Source organism: Halichondria panicea, chromosome 10 (genome assembly GCF_963675165.1).
Source record: "Halichondria panicea chromosome 10, odHalPani1.1, whole genome shotgun sequence".
In the NCBI taxonomy this organism is placed as follows: domain Eukaryota; kingdom Metazoa; phylum Porifera; class Demospongiae; order Suberitida; family Halichondriidae; genus Halichondria; species Halichondria panicea.
Genome location: NC_087386.1, coordinates 199,161 through 211,827, shown reverse-complemented (window position 1 = coordinate 211,827; position 12,667 = coordinate 199,161). Strand labels below are relative to the sequence as shown.

Here is a 12,667-nt window from a genome sequence, read left to right as displayed (position 1 = left end):
TACTGTGTGACGTCATGCCTACCGCAACTATTGACCTTATTGCGGCCTGTCATGTAAAAAAAAAATTGTTTTGGTAACGTATGCAGATAATCCTCGGCAACTGATTTTTATCAACTTAACGTGTTATGATGTGGTTGGTATAATTATTGTGAAAAAGATTGTTCAAGTTCATTTTTGCTTTGATCTGGTTTTCTTGCGTTTGCTGTCACACTTGACTGCCACTGGAGCCGCCTCTGAAATAAAAAGTGAACAATTTGATAATCAATTAGCAAATGGTGCATGTAAAATGAACCTAACTCTCAACTAGGATACCATAACGAGGTGGGATTAAGGTGTTCGCTGATTACGCATGTAATACTGCAAACAATTTATACCCACGAATTAAATTAACACGAATTAAAATTAACATTAACATGCATGCTGCAAAAATTAAACGGTCTTTCTGCGAAAGTTTATACCCTCGAAATATACCCGCTACATGTATACGGTAAGCTCACCTTTAGCTGGCGTGTTGCTGATAGCTCTCAGTCGTGTATTTAGTAGCCTCCTTATCTTATCGTAAGTATCAGTCTCACACCATCCATTGGGCTCCTGGAGGGTCTAGTAATGTCAGGGTAAGGTGGAGTGAGAGCTCACCTCAAAGTGTGGCTCTTGTTCATCATTACAGTGGACTAGCTGCTGCACTTCAGGGTCCTTGATATCACACAGCTGATAGATGAGTTGCCTCTGGGTAGGGAACTTGTTTGGTAGGAAAGTGAATGCTGTCTCCTCCAACCCGCCCTCTGGGCCTCTCCCACTGTCCTCCCCGCCAACCCTCTGTGAGCCTGTCGGATGTGTATGAGTGATACATACATATAGTTAATAATCCAAGGACATACCACTGTCTAGTCCCCTGTATCCTCCTTTCCTGCTGCTCTCTGGCACCATCCCCATGAGGTCTTGAGGGACACGATAGTCAATGGCCTGGTACTGCTTGCTGGAGGGGTCACTGCGGGGATCATAGCCTAACCTCACCCACAAGTTCTTGAAGGGCATACTCAGAAACTTGTAACACAACACAGAGAGAAGACATCTCAGGAAAGTTTCCTTTAGCTTCACCCTGTGCTGTAGAGCTGTCCTAGTCCACAGTGGCCGCTCCTCCAACAACTGTAAGGGGTCAAAGGTGTCAGGAGGTATCGCTCTGTTACATATTATATACATCTTTGAGCTCTTGTATCTTGGGATGGTCAGCAAAGGGAAGGCCGTAAGCTTGTGGGTGTGGTTCCCTGGGAATCACTGTGGGGGGTCAAGGACACAACACTAGTGCTAGCATGACATCATATGACATCACTATTGAGAGAGGATACTGCCCTTGTAGTTGCACATGTATCCATAGATGTTGTGTACTCTCTTGGGTCTTTGTTTGAGTGGTGCTGGTTCAGTGGCAGACCCTTCCTCCACTCCAACCAACACTGCTGTCTTGGGAGTCCTGCAAACACAGGGGTGAGGGGTCATAGCAGCACAGGGTGAGGGGTGAGGGGTCATAGCAGCACAGGGGGTGGGGTGAGGGGTCATAAGCACAGGGTGAGGGGTGAGGGGTCATAGCAGCACAGGGGGTGGGGTGAGGGGTCATAAGCACAGGGGGTGGGGTGAGGGGTCATAGCAGCACATACATGTACTACACACTCACAGGTAGTTGAACGGTTTGTCAAACTTGCTGAATGACGCAGGAGGGAAGAAGGTAGGAAGTTGGCGATCAGTGAAGCCATCTTCCAGAGGATCTGTGAGGGAGTAATGATAGCTAGATTTGACATAATGTTGTTTAATTAGTATACTTGCTAGTTGGAAGTCAGCTGGGTGTGTGTGAGGAACAGAGCCATTGAGACCAGGGGACAGGACCTGGTAGTCAGCCATACCTGGACACACACACACACACATGGTGAGGGGAGGGCTACGGTGTTACTAGTGGCTACCTGGGAAATGGAAGCTCTTGTTAGCAATTCCCATAAGCTCAGTGGAGTACTCATAATCACCTCTGCCATTACTCTCCCCTTGTCTCCGCCGACGACGCACTCTGAGTACAAGGTTCGTGACCTTATCCTCTCGTGCTAGTGCTGGTTTGCAGTAGCGATCCTCCGGTCTGAAGCGCATCTCCAGAGCAGCTCCACTCTCACTGTGGGCCTGGAGAGGGAGGGATTAATGTGTACATTGAATTATGCGTTTGGAAAATGACACAACACCTTGGAGATTGCATTGATTCCCCCCAGACAAGAAATAGCACGATCTTCATTCTCAACTATAGCTGCATGCGCGCAAAGTGATGATCATACGTACTTTAAGATGGTAATTTTGCAACTGCATGCATAAACTGCTGCTGCTCACCAGGTAACTCTACACAGAACAGCTTTCTCTGCTCCACAATGGATGCAAACACTCGGTCATCTCTAGCTTCTTCTTGCATGGCTATTTAGTGGGCGTGTACATAGAGGGATAGGCCACACCCAATTATTACAACCTTTGAACTTTCAGCTTCTTTGGAATCAAGAGTTCAAAGGTGGCCAAAAAGAGTTTACGGATAATTCCTTAATTAAACACAGAGTAGTATACGGAACCAGCATGGCAGCTACCCTAAAGCCTATGCTATATTCTCGCCATTTATCTGGCCTTTTGAGGGCACCATGCAAGCTCTCTACTCCTCTGAGGCTGGTGTATGGACTCAGGAGCCTGTCTGCTAGCTTCCCTGTAAGCAAAGACCCCAACACGCCACGCAAAGCTGGAGATAAGGGACCTGGCAAGAACTACCGTAGGAAGGTGGCTAAAAAAGCCAAGGCTCTCCCTGAGGAGGGTGGAGAAGGCGGTGGTGGTCTGGACTCACTGCTTATGAGTATGCAGCACATGGAGGGGACATCAGAACAGGAGGCTGGGGGCAAGGAGACTCCTGATCTAATGTACGTATACACGTACCTTGTAGGTATACTAATTTATTGCTGATTGCAGGAACATCCTCTCTGGAATAAAAGTGGTCAGTACTGGAGGGGAAAGTCAGAGAAGGAGAACAGGTAGTGTAGCAACCTGACCCTCCCCATCACTATATCCTCCCCCGGCCCATAGAGTCCTCCGCTGTGACCAGCTGTCAGTTCCTAGACCCCACCGCTGGGCCAAGGCTTGAATTATTCTACAAACCAAAGGCAGGAGTGCCCATCAAGCCTCCAGGAAAGCCAACGTACGCTGAGGTTAGGATGAATATTCTATGCTTCATTGATCAATCTGTTTCTGCTGTAGATAGAGGAACGAGAGAAGATCAAAGACCTTCTAATGCTGCGACCGTGGAGTCACTATAACGACGTGCTTGAGAACAGGGGAATTCCCTTCCCACGGCAATTCCCCATTGACAATGAAAACTACGATCAGTAAGTACCTCACAACATTAGTGTGTGTTACCACTGGTTACGTGGCTACAGAGGTGATGAGGTCGGAGTAGGGTTTGAGGATCATGTTCTGTTGGACCACCTTCTGACAGAGCTCCCTAAGAAAGGTGAGGGGAGTGTAAAGAGACTAACCCTCACAACCTTCTATTCCTGCAGGTCCTGTGAGACACTTCATGGAGTTAGTGGTGACTGGACTCTCCAAGAACCCTCACTACACTGCTGAGGAGAAGAGGGAGATGGTGGCCTGGTACAAGAACTACTTTGACAGCTTCACAGCAGAGCAGCTGCAAGCTATTTGAGTCGTTATGTGTTGTAGGGACATTTAGTTGTGATGCTGTGTGTTGTGTCTACTCAGTCATTATTGTGATTACTCATGAGAACCAGCATAATTAGTATATATAGCACAAACTAGTTACATGGCTAATAGAGTGCTTAGTTAGTTGCGTATAGTTGGTCATAGTCTATATAATGTCTTACATGACTGATTTTTTTACGCAACCCCACAATTTTTGCTTGCACATTGGAAAACAGAATTAAGGCATTAATTGCATGACTCTTTGCTATTAAAAGCCAGCTGGACTTTTTGGGTTGCAATAAAATTTGACGTTTGGCTTAGCCAGCACTGCAGCTATATACCACCCACACTCTAGCCTCGAGACCAGGCCTATTAAAATACGGCCTAGATTCGAGGCTTCGGGCTATTGTGACAAACTGGAGAAGTGGGCGGTGCCCAGGTGCCTACCGTATAGCGCAAGCGGGTTATTTTCGAGGCTGTGCATCCTGCATCACTGGACCACAACCCTCACTACACTGTACTGCACTGTACTGTACTGCTGAGGAGAAGAGGGAGATGGTGGCCTGGTACAAGAACTACTTTTACAGCTTCACAGCTTCACAGCTTCACAGCTGCAAGCTAGCTGAGTCGTTTGTGTAGGGGGGGGGGGGGGGGGGGGGAATATCTTTCATTGATAATCATGTTACAAAAATATGCTAAATAAATGTACTTAGGACTCATGCGCTTAAAACATACAAAACCATATCAAAATGGTTTTGCAAAGTATGTTCAAGAGGAGTGCACTCCTGGTTCTAGCCTCGACCCCAGGCCGATCCGTCTCCAATTGAACGCTAGGTCGCCTACCTAGTATTTTCAACTTCGTTCTATTAAAGAAAAATCGGCCTGGGACCGAGGCTATCCTGGTTCAAGACTAGTTGGGCGGAGCCCGACCGTCCCGGACGGGAGGTAGGGTTTCAAGCCTATGTCAGGATTTGTCTTTGCTGCAACTATAGCAGCCCAATCAGATTGCAGCATTTCTGTGTCACGTCCGGTTGCGCAACCTCAAGCAAGGTAAAATTGGTTAACACCCACTTCAGAATAATAATATTCATAGAATAAAATGATTATTCATAGCTGCTTATCAGCGTGTTACATAATTGCAAGAAAAACCCTGACATAGGCTTGAAACCCGACCTCCCGTCAGGGACAGTCGGGCTCCGCCCAACTAGTTCAAGACATGGCAAGGTCAAAACAAACTTATAACTTGATACATGTACGCAAGATAATTACAGGTAGAGTGGAGTTAATGAGTTAATGAGTTAATGAGTTAATGAGTTAATGAGTTAATGAGTTAATGAGTTAATGAGGTATAATGAGTTAATGAGTTAATGGTTTTATGTTCATTCCACATTTATTAGTGCAGTGTGATGCATTCAGCATTGTGATGCTGTGTGATGCTGTGTGATGCTGTGTGTATTTGCTCAAACAGAAGCCCCTCATGTCATTATTGTGCTGGTGATTCATTACGTGTATATATGGTAACGTACTGGAGTTCGCAGAATCTTTGCAACACGTGAATAAAACTGTTGAAAGTTATGCTTCCTTATATGGAAAATTCTCCTAAAAAAGTAAAGTCCTAGTAAAAGAGACCACATTGTGTACACAAGCATAATTATTCCATATAAGGAGCGCATAACGCTCAACGCATTTACTGGTGCATGTGTTAAAAATTTGATCTTGATTTGGTATATCCTGTTTACTATATCATGATATATATATGATATTCCCCCTCATAACCACATTGTTTGATCTTGATTTGGTACCTGTTCCTATATCATGATGATATTCCCCCCATAACCACGTCACATTGTTTCAGTACCAGCATTAGTATGGCCTCTGCAGTTCATATAGTCAAGCATTCTCTTGATCTCTCAAAGCTACTACTCCATGCAGCTATGTGTGCAAAGACCCAGTCAACAGTTGCTCTCTTGCTCCTACTCATAGGACATGCTTGCTGTGAGTTAAGAATTCCGTAATGTGTAATTATAGGTAAAGCTGGTACAAGTTCGGACTTTCCATTATGCTGCAACTTTACTCCCACTCCACAGTTGGTTCAGAGCTCTCGTGTTCCTCAGTGACTCTCCCTTCCCGTACCTTCCTACCTCCACCATCATGGGCTATCTTAGAGTGTACACTGGTGACCTCTCATAACTTTACAGTAGAGTGGCGTACTCCCTCTGGCCTGATAGTGACCTCTCCCACTGATACCAACAGACTCTACACCATTCAGAGCAGAATAACTAACAATGTCACTCAACTGACCCTCAAAATAACTGGACTGTCTTATCTAGATGAGGGACGCTATGACTGTATTGTGGAGCAGGCACTCAGCACGACACTGCAGGGAGAAGCCCAACTGGAGCTGTTGAGTAGGTTCTGGTAGTCCATATTTAACTTTTTCTAGAAGGAGCCTGTTTAGATGGTAGAATGCTCAAATCTCAGATTTAGAACGGGACATGACCAACAGAACTAAGGTTAAGGCCGTAAAAAGATGCTCTATACTTAATTCATTATTAGTACTAGAGTTGGCTCTGTAACTATAATAGAGTTCTGATGGTAGGATTTTCTGATTTTCTGAAAGCTTATAGAAGCAGATGGTATATTTATGCTCAAATCTCAAATTTGGAATGGGTCGTAATTTCCCATTTTCAAAAATATAACCGTGGGCCCATGGGTGGGCCCATGGTATTTTGAAAAACAGGCCTAGAATAGACCTTTGATTTTAACACATAATCTGAAAGGCCTAGCTCTCTCTAAGCTTTCAGAAAATCATAAAATTAATCTTATTGGAAACTAAAGGCCGTTCAAAAATGCTTCTATTACAATGAACTGTTTCTCTCCACAGCCTCTCTTAGTACTGGCTTGGAAACTGGGTTGGAAGTGAGTAATCGTTTTGCTGAGATGACTTGTGGGATGAGTGGCTACCTTCGACCTGAGGAACAGTTAGGCTGGTACAAAGCTGACACCCAGGTATTGAGCAGTGATAGAGTAGACATCAGCTTCCAATCAGGTTTCTCAGGGACCACCTCTCCAGTATCTGTGTTGAGGATAGAGCCACTGACAGCCCAGGATATTGGACTGTACACTTGTAGACTCTCTGGGAGCTCTATCACATCACAACAGATCTCCATCAACACGAACTCTATCAACACCAAGACATCACAACAGATCTCCACCAACTCCAACTCCATCAACACCGTCAACTCCAACTCTATCAACTCCAACTCCATCAACACCATCAATTCCAACTGTATCAACTCCAACTCCATCAACTCCAACTCTATCAACTCCAACTCCATCAACACCATCAACTCCAACTCCAACTCCATCAACACCATCAACTCCAACTCTATCAACACCATCAACTCCAACACAGGAGGTATGTGTGTGGTGTATCCTGTACACATGTGACACAGATACTGTATACATGTAACCGGACATCTTGGCAGGTAGTAGCTGGTTGGGGTAGTATATAGCTGGTTTTTTCCGGGGGACAAAATGTTCATGGTTGGAGCTCAGACCACGAATATTTTACTCACGAGTGAAGGCTCAACCACGAATGTTTTGTCCCCGAAATTACTGGCTATATACGGTATTAGCGAATGAGACATTTGAACTGACTTAATTTGACGTCTTACTATATATATATATATATGGCAATGACGTTGTCCACAGGAAACTAACTTAATTTGGCAGTTTGTTTTAAATTTGGTAAATCGCCAAATTAAAACACCCCACCAAATTGTCGGTATACATGTGTATATACACGACACTGTGTGATCTACTATCTACCCACACAGATTCACCAGATATCTGTCCTACAACTTCACCAGACAACATCATTCTGCTCCCAGTGTTGGCAGTGGTCCTACTACTCTCGCTGCTCATAACTTGCACAATCATACTCCTGGTACGACGGCGTTTCAAGATCACTCAAGCCGATAATGATGTCCCCAACGTGTCCTATGGAGCCCACCCCCCATCAGTGACAATCCTGGATAAAGATATCTCCACAAGCCCCAACGTGTCCTATGGAGCCCACCCCCCCTCAGTGACAGTCCTGGATAAAGATATCTCCACAAGCCCCAACGTGTCCTATGGAGCCCACCCCCCCTCAGTGACAGTCCTGGATAAAGATATCTCCACAAGCCCCAACGTGTCCTATGGAGCCCACCCCCCATCAGTGACAGTCCTGGAGAATCAACTGTATGAGTCTATCTCAAGCAGGCATCTATATATACGAGGTGGCTGTCCGCCTGATGACCTGCCTTATGGGTATTATGTCAATGAAGGGCTAGGACCTAACTAACTAACTAACTAACTAACTAACTGACTGACTCTTTATAATTATTCTCCGCCATTAATTTGTGTACAATTTCACAAGTACAATATTTCTTTTTTAATTCAAAGACAAGAAAAGTAATAATTATAATGACAGTATAATTATACAATGCTCTGATTTCTGTTCTAGTTCTCTAACTGCTGTGATGTGTTTGTAGTTTCTGACAATCCTTCTCTTCTTGATAACCTTGTCCTGCTGTGATGGCTGCCAGTCTCCCAATGCCCTCACTCTGCGTTGTCTCTTGGACAGCATCTTACGTATCTTGTAGGGTGCCAGGCGACTTGGCTTCTTGACTGCTGACTCAGCAGATTCTGTTCCTTCAAGTTGTCGCTTTGCTTCCCTCAATGCATTCTCCTGAGTCAGTACTGACAACATTAATTTTTACTTACTGTATCATTGTTACTACCGTGTATATAGCACGAATTTTCGAGGCACTTATATTGCATGGCCTCTAAAAGCATTTCGTTGCACAATGTTTGCGGAATGACTGCTTACCGGAAGCCACGTCTTTAAATCTTTGCACGTTAAAGCAAATTAAAGAAAAAATTTCGTGGACTTAATTTTTGTGTAAGATTGCTAACCCACGAAATCTGCGAAAATTAAGCCCTTCGAAAATTTCGAGCTATACGGGTACTAATTTAGTGAATTTTAGCGAATTTGTAAATTACCGTACGCGCTAACAAGAGTTCATTATAATAATATACAAAAAAAACTTTTTTCTTTTTTCTTTATACTTTTGCATGTACTTTTGAGAGTAAGCTAGTCCTTGTATCTGACTCCAAACTTTCCATTCAACATAATGTACTTGTACATAATTATCATCTTTTGACAAATAATTATTATTGTGCTAATGACAAATCCGCCAAAATTAGTATAATTATACCCTAAAAAGAGAAAAATCTGAAAACGCTAAAATTACTACCCGTTTATAATAGTAACATTAAGGTATGCTACCGTGTAGCACGAGCGGGTTATTTTCGAGGCTGTGCATCCCTGTGAGACCCAAGAACCATCACTACACTGCTGAGGAGAAGAAGGAGACGGTGGCCTGGCACAAGAACTACTTTGACACCTTCACAGCAAGCTAGCTAAGTCGTTATGTGTTGTACATTTACAAGGACATTTAGTTGTGATGCTGTGTGATGCTGTGTGTTGTTGTGCCTATTTGCTCAAACAGAAGCCCCTCTGTCGTTAATGTGCTGGTGATTCATATAATATGGTAAAGTTTAGTCTTGTTTGGTATATCCTGTTTACTATATTCCCTCTCATAACCATTGTTCCAGTGCCAGCACTAGTATGGCCCCTGCAGTTCATATAGTCAACTTGAAGCTACTCCATGCAGCTATGTGTGCAAAGACCCAGTCAACAGTTGCTCTCCTTACTTTCTTACTCATAGGACATACTTGCTGTGAGTTAAGACTTCTGTAAATGTGTAATTAGGTAGAGCTGGTGTAATTATAGTTTATATAAATGAGGACTTTCCATTATACTGCAACTTTACTCCCACTCCACAGTTGGTTCTGAGCTCTCGTGTTCCTCAGTGACTCTCCCTTCCCGTACCTTCCTACCTCCACCATCATGGGCTATCTTAGAGTGTACACTGGTGACCTCTCATAACTTTACAGTAGAGTGGCGTACTCCCTCTGGCCTGATAGTGACCTCTCCCACTGACACCAACAGACTCTACACCATTCAGAGCAGAATAACTAACAATGTCACTCAACTGACCCTTAAAATAACTGGACTGTCTTATCTAGATGAGGGACGCTATGACTGTATTGTGGAGCAGGCACTCAGCACGACACTGCAGGAAGAAGCCCAACTGGAGCTGTTGAGTAGGTTCACTAGTATAGTCCAAATTCACTTAGAAGCAGCCTGTTCAGATAGTAGAATGCTCAAATCTCAAATTTGGTACAGGCCATAACTCATTTTCGGGAAAATACCATGGGCTCCATTGATTTACATGATTATCATCTGAAAGGCCTCCGCTTTTTAAACAATGAACTGTTTCTCTCCACAGCCTCTCTTAGTACTGGCTTGGAAACTGGGTTTGAAGTGAGTAATGGTTTTGCTGAGATGACTTGTGGGATGAGTGGCTACCTTCGACCCGAGGAACAGTTAGGTTGGTACAAAGCTGACACCCAGGTATTGAGCAGTGATAGAGTAGACATCAGCTTCCAATCAGGTTTCTCAGGGACCACCTCTCGAGTATCTGTGTTGAGGATAGAGCCACTGACAGCCCAGGATAATGGACTGTACACTTGTAGACTCTCTGGGAGCTCTATCACATCACAACAGATCTCCATCAACTCCAACTCCATCAACACAGGTATTGGGTGGTGTATCCTGTACACATGTGACACAGATACCATATAACTGGAAATTTTGGCAGGTATATTATAATTATTACCGTATAGCTGGTTTTTTTCCGGGGGACAACATTTTTGTGGTTGGAACTCAGACCACGAATATTTTACCCACGAATGAAGGCTCTTGTTTTATCTTTGGTAAATCGCCAAATTAAAACACCCCACCAAATTGTCCAGTTGTACGGTACGTATATTTTCATAAAAGGTGATCTTATGAGGGTGCATTTTCATAGGTGCTTGGTAATCTTATGAGGGTGTATTTTCATAGAGGGTGCTTGGTAATCTTATGAGGGTGTATAATTATGTGTATATACACGACACTGTGTGATCTACTATCCACCCACACAGATTCACCAGACAGCGATCCTACAACTTCACCAGACAACATCAACCCTACCACCGCATCACCAGATATCTTACTCATTCTGCTCCCAGTGTTGGCAGTGGTCCTACTACTCTCGCTGCTCATAACTTGCACAATCATACTCCTGGTACGACGGCGTTTCAAGATCACTCAAGCCGATAAAGATATCTCCACAAGCCCCAACGTGTCCTATGGAGCCCACCCCCCCTCAGTGACAGTCCTGGATAAAGATATCTCCACAAGCCCCAACGTGTCCTATGGAGCCCACCCCCCCTCAGTGACAGTCCTGGAGGATCCACTGTATGAATCTATTCATAATCAACAACTATACGAGGTGGCTTGTCCGCCTGATGACCTGACTGAGTATTATGTCAATGAAGGGCTAGGACCTAACTGACTGACGGACTCTTTATAAAAATTTATCCGCATTAGTTTGTGTGCAATGTTGTTCAATTTTTTTAATTCTGAATTCACAAAGACAAAAATTAATATAATTATACTGTGCTATGATTTCTGTTCTAGTTCTCTAACTGCTGCAATGTGTTTGTAGTTTCTGACATTCCTTCTCTTCTTGATAACCCTGTCCTGCTGTGATGGCTGCCGGTCTCCCAATGCCCTCACTCTGCGTTGTCTCTTGGACAGCATCTTACGTATCTTGTAGGGTGCCAGGCGACTCGGCTTCTTGACTGCTGACTCAGCAGATTCTGTTCCTTCAAGTTGTCGCTTTGCTTCCCTCAATGCATTCTCCTGAGTCAGCAGAAATAATTAAGTGTTATTACTAACAACATTATTAACTTACTCTTTCAAAGAGAACCACTTTGATCCGTGCCATTGACCGCCTAACCTGTAGCACATGTAAGATGAGTAATACATACTTCCTTATATTCTAGCCATACCTTCCGGAGACGCTCTGGTCCAGGCATTATAAACAGCGCTCTGTTGGCTTCTTGTTTGATAGTGAGTAACATGTTGCGCTCCTTCAACAACACATACCTACCCACACACACAGGTGGGAGGGGGTGGGGTAATAGACACACACACACACACAGGTGGGAGGGGGTGGGGTAATGGACACACACACACAGGTGGGAGGGGGTGGGGTAATAGACACACACACACACACACAGGTGGGAGGGGGTGGGGTAATGGAACACACACAGGTGGGAGGGGGTGGGGTAATGGACACACACAGGTGGGAGGGGGTGAGGTAATGGACACACACACAGGTGGGAGGGGGTGGGGTAATGGACACACACAGGTGGGAGGGGGTGGGGTAATGGACACACACACACACACAGGTGGGAGGGGGTGGGGTAATGGACACACACACAGATGGGAGGGGGTGAGGTAATAGACACACACACACACACACACAGGTGGGAGGGGTGAGGCAATGGACACACACACACACACACAGGTGGGAGGGGGTGGGGTAATGGACACACACACACAGTCTCACTCACCATAGCTTGTGTAGGTTGTCACTGCTCTTGTGCCTCAGTTCTCTGGCCAGCCACGGCCGGCCTGTGTGTGCGTGTGGGGGGGGGGGCATGGCGTAATACAGTGTACAGTGTACAGTATAGACAGAACCCTTTACCTGACCTCTCCCCTTCCTCCACTGGATTATCTGTCTGGGGAAAGAAATCATCAAGGCCTCTAATAGTAGCCGAGGTATTTAGTCCCCGCACTACCCCCCTCCATGTGTGTGGGACATCAGCCCACCCTCTGTGAGCTAGTGACAGGTGACTGGTGAGCGGAGGGTGTCTGAGGAGAGAAGAGAGAACACGAAACATCTTTTGTAGTTAGCAGGTCCACGTGGTTGAATAGGGGGGGCGTGACGATAAGGGAATT

The 12,667-nt window shown here is 44.9% G+C and overlaps 5 protein-coding genes across 7 annotated transcripts; 3 read left to right on the top strand and 2 right to left on the bottom strand.

Annotated features, from left to right (window-relative positions):
* Window positions 1-55: 55 nt before the first annotated feature.
* LOC135342850 (general transcription factor 3C polypeptide 5-like) lies at window positions 56-2,501 on the bottom strand. 3 transcript variants are annotated; one of them, XM_064539684.1, is made up of 11 exons: window positions 2,362-2,501; window positions 2,220-2,281; window positions 2,013-2,160; window positions 1,815-1,895; window positions 1,670-1,760; window positions 1,347-1,468; window positions 1,199-1,275; window positions 879-1,146; window positions 637-824; window positions 498-591; window positions 56-233 (listed from the first exon to the last, which is right to left on the bottom strand). In XM_064539684.1, the coding sequence occupies exons 1-11, from the start codon at window positions 2,438-2,440 to the stop codon at window positions 169-171; spliced, it is 1,275 nt and encodes a 424-aa protein (XP_064395754.1). In that variant the 5' UTR covers window positions 2,441-2,501; the 3' UTR covers window positions 56-168. The 3 variants fall into 3 exon arrangements, with proteins under 3 accessions (XP_064395754.1, XP_064395756.1, XP_064395753.1); XM_064539683.1 differs by having other exon boundaries at window positions 58-233; window positions 1,953-2,160; XM_064539686.1 differs by lacking the exon at window positions 2,220-2,281 and having other exon boundaries at window positions 1,953-2,160; window positions 2,362-2,475.
* A 53-nt stretch (window positions 2,502-2,554) lies between these two features.
* On the top strand, window positions 2,555-3,787 carry LOC135342851 (small ribosomal subunit protein mS31-like). Its single transcript, XM_064539687.1, has 6 exons — window positions 2,555-2,927; window positions 2,977-3,038; window positions 3,091-3,212; window positions 3,262-3,389; window positions 3,441-3,514; window positions 3,564-3,787. Exons 1-6 carry the CDS (start codon window positions 2,596-2,598, stop codon window positions 3,704-3,706), a joined length of 861 nt encoding a protein of 286 aa, XP_064395757.1. The 5' UTR covers window positions 2,555-2,595; the 3' UTR covers window positions 3,707-3,787.
* Window positions 3,788-4,632: 845 nt separating this feature from the next.
* Window positions 4,633-8,454, top strand: LOC135342846 (uncharacterized). The gene is made up of 4 exons (XM_064539680.1): window positions 4,633-5,697; window positions 5,790-6,110; window positions 6,587-7,120; window positions 7,542-8,454. Exons 1-4 carry the CDS (start codon window positions 5,571-5,573, stop codon window positions 8,048-8,050), a joined length of 1,491 nt encoding a protein of 496 aa, XP_064395750.1. The 5' UTR covers window positions 4,633-5,570; the 3' UTR covers window positions 8,051-8,454.
* Window positions 8,455-8,999: 545 nt separating this feature from the next.
* On the top strand, window positions 9,000-11,326 carry LOC135342424 (uncharacterized). The gene is made up of 5 exons (XM_064539155.1): window positions 9,000-9,302; window positions 9,367-9,491; window positions 9,598-9,918; window positions 10,104-10,412; window positions 10,801-11,326. The coding sequence occupies exons 1-5, from the start codon at window positions 9,226-9,228 to the stop codon at window positions 11,211-11,213; spliced, it is 1,245 nt and encodes a 414-aa protein (XP_064395225.1). The 5' UTR covers window positions 9,000-9,225; the 3' UTR covers window positions 11,214-11,326.
* Window positions 11,249-12,654, bottom strand: LOC135342426 (large ribosomal subunit protein uL29m-like). The gene is made up of 5 exons (XM_064539157.1): window positions 12,414-12,654; window positions 12,280-12,340; window positions 11,713-11,809; window positions 11,616-11,660; window positions 11,249-11,563 (listed from the first exon to the last, which is right to left on the bottom strand). The coding sequence occupies exons 1-5, from the start codon at window positions 12,607-12,609 to the stop codon at window positions 11,321-11,323; spliced, it is 642 nt and encodes a 213-aa protein (XP_064395227.1). The 5' UTR covers window positions 12,610-12,654; the 3' UTR covers window positions 11,249-11,320.
* Window positions 12,655-12,667: the final 13 nt, after the last annotated feature.

Excerpts from the sequence above, each read along its gene's own strand:
- LOC135342850 (XM_064539683.1), bottom strand. The coding sequence starts at position 2,440 with ATGCAAGAAGAAGCTAGAGATGACCGAGTGTTTGCATCCATTGTGGAG. Across the intron at positions 1,276-1,346 it reads CATGTGCAACTACAAGGGCA|TGATTCCCAGGGAACCACAC; the intron begins GTATCCTCTCTC and ends GACCCCCCACAG. Across the intron at positions 592-636 it reads AACAAGAGCCACACTTTGAG|GAGCCCAATGGATGGTGTGA; the intron begins GTGAGCTCTCAC and ends TAGACCCTCCAG.
- LOC135342851 (XM_064539687.1), top strand. The coding sequence starts at position 2,596 with ATGGCAGCTACCCTAAAGCCTATGCTATATTCTCGCCATTTATCTGGC. Across the intron at positions 2,928-2,976 it reads AAGGAGACTCCTGATCTAAT|GAACATCCTCTCTGGAATAA; the intron begins GTACGTATACAC and ends TGCTGATTGCAG. Across the intron at positions 3,390-3,440 it reads GACAATGAAAACTACGATCA|AGGTGATGAGGTCGGAGTAG; the intron begins GTAAGTACCTCA and ends ACGTGGCTACAG.
- LOC135342846 (XM_064539680.1), top strand. The coding sequence starts at position 5,571 with ATGGCCTCTGCAGTTCATATAGTCAAGCATTCTCTTGATCTCTCAAAG. Across the intron at positions 5,698-5,789 it reads ACTCATAGGACATGCTTGCT|TTGGTTCAGAGCTCTCGTGT; the intron begins GTGAGTTAAGAA and ends CCCACTCCACAG. Across the intron at positions 7,121-7,541 it reads CATCAACTCCAACACAGGAG|ATTCACCAGATATCTGTCCT; the intron begins GTATGTGTGTGG and ends CTACCCACACAG.
- LOC135342424 (XM_064539155.1), top strand. The coding sequence starts at position 9,226 with ATGCTGTGTGTTGTTGTGCCTATTTGCTCAAACAGAAGCCCCTCTGTC. Across the intron at positions 9,303-9,366 it reads CTGGTGATTCATATAATATG|TGCCAGCACTAGTATGGCCC; the intron begins GTAAAGTTTAGT and ends CCATTGTTCCAG. Across the intron at positions 9,492-9,597 it reads ACTCATAGGACATACTTGCT|TTGGTTCTGAGCTCTCGTGT; the intron begins GTGAGTTAAGAC and ends CCCACTCCACAG.
- LOC135342426 (XM_064539157.1), bottom strand. The coding sequence starts at position 12,609 with ATGTTTCGTGTTCTCTCTTCTCTCCTCAGACACCCTCCGCTCACCAGT. Across the intron at positions 12,341-12,413 it reads GGAGGAAGGGGAGAGGTCAG|GCCGGCCGTGGCTGGCCAGA; the intron begins GTAAAGGGTTCT and ends ACGCACACACAG. Across the intron at positions 11,661-11,712 it reads GACCAGAGCGTCTCCGGAAG|GTTAGGCGGTCAATGGCACG; the intron begins GTATGGCTAGAA and ends CATGTGCTACAG.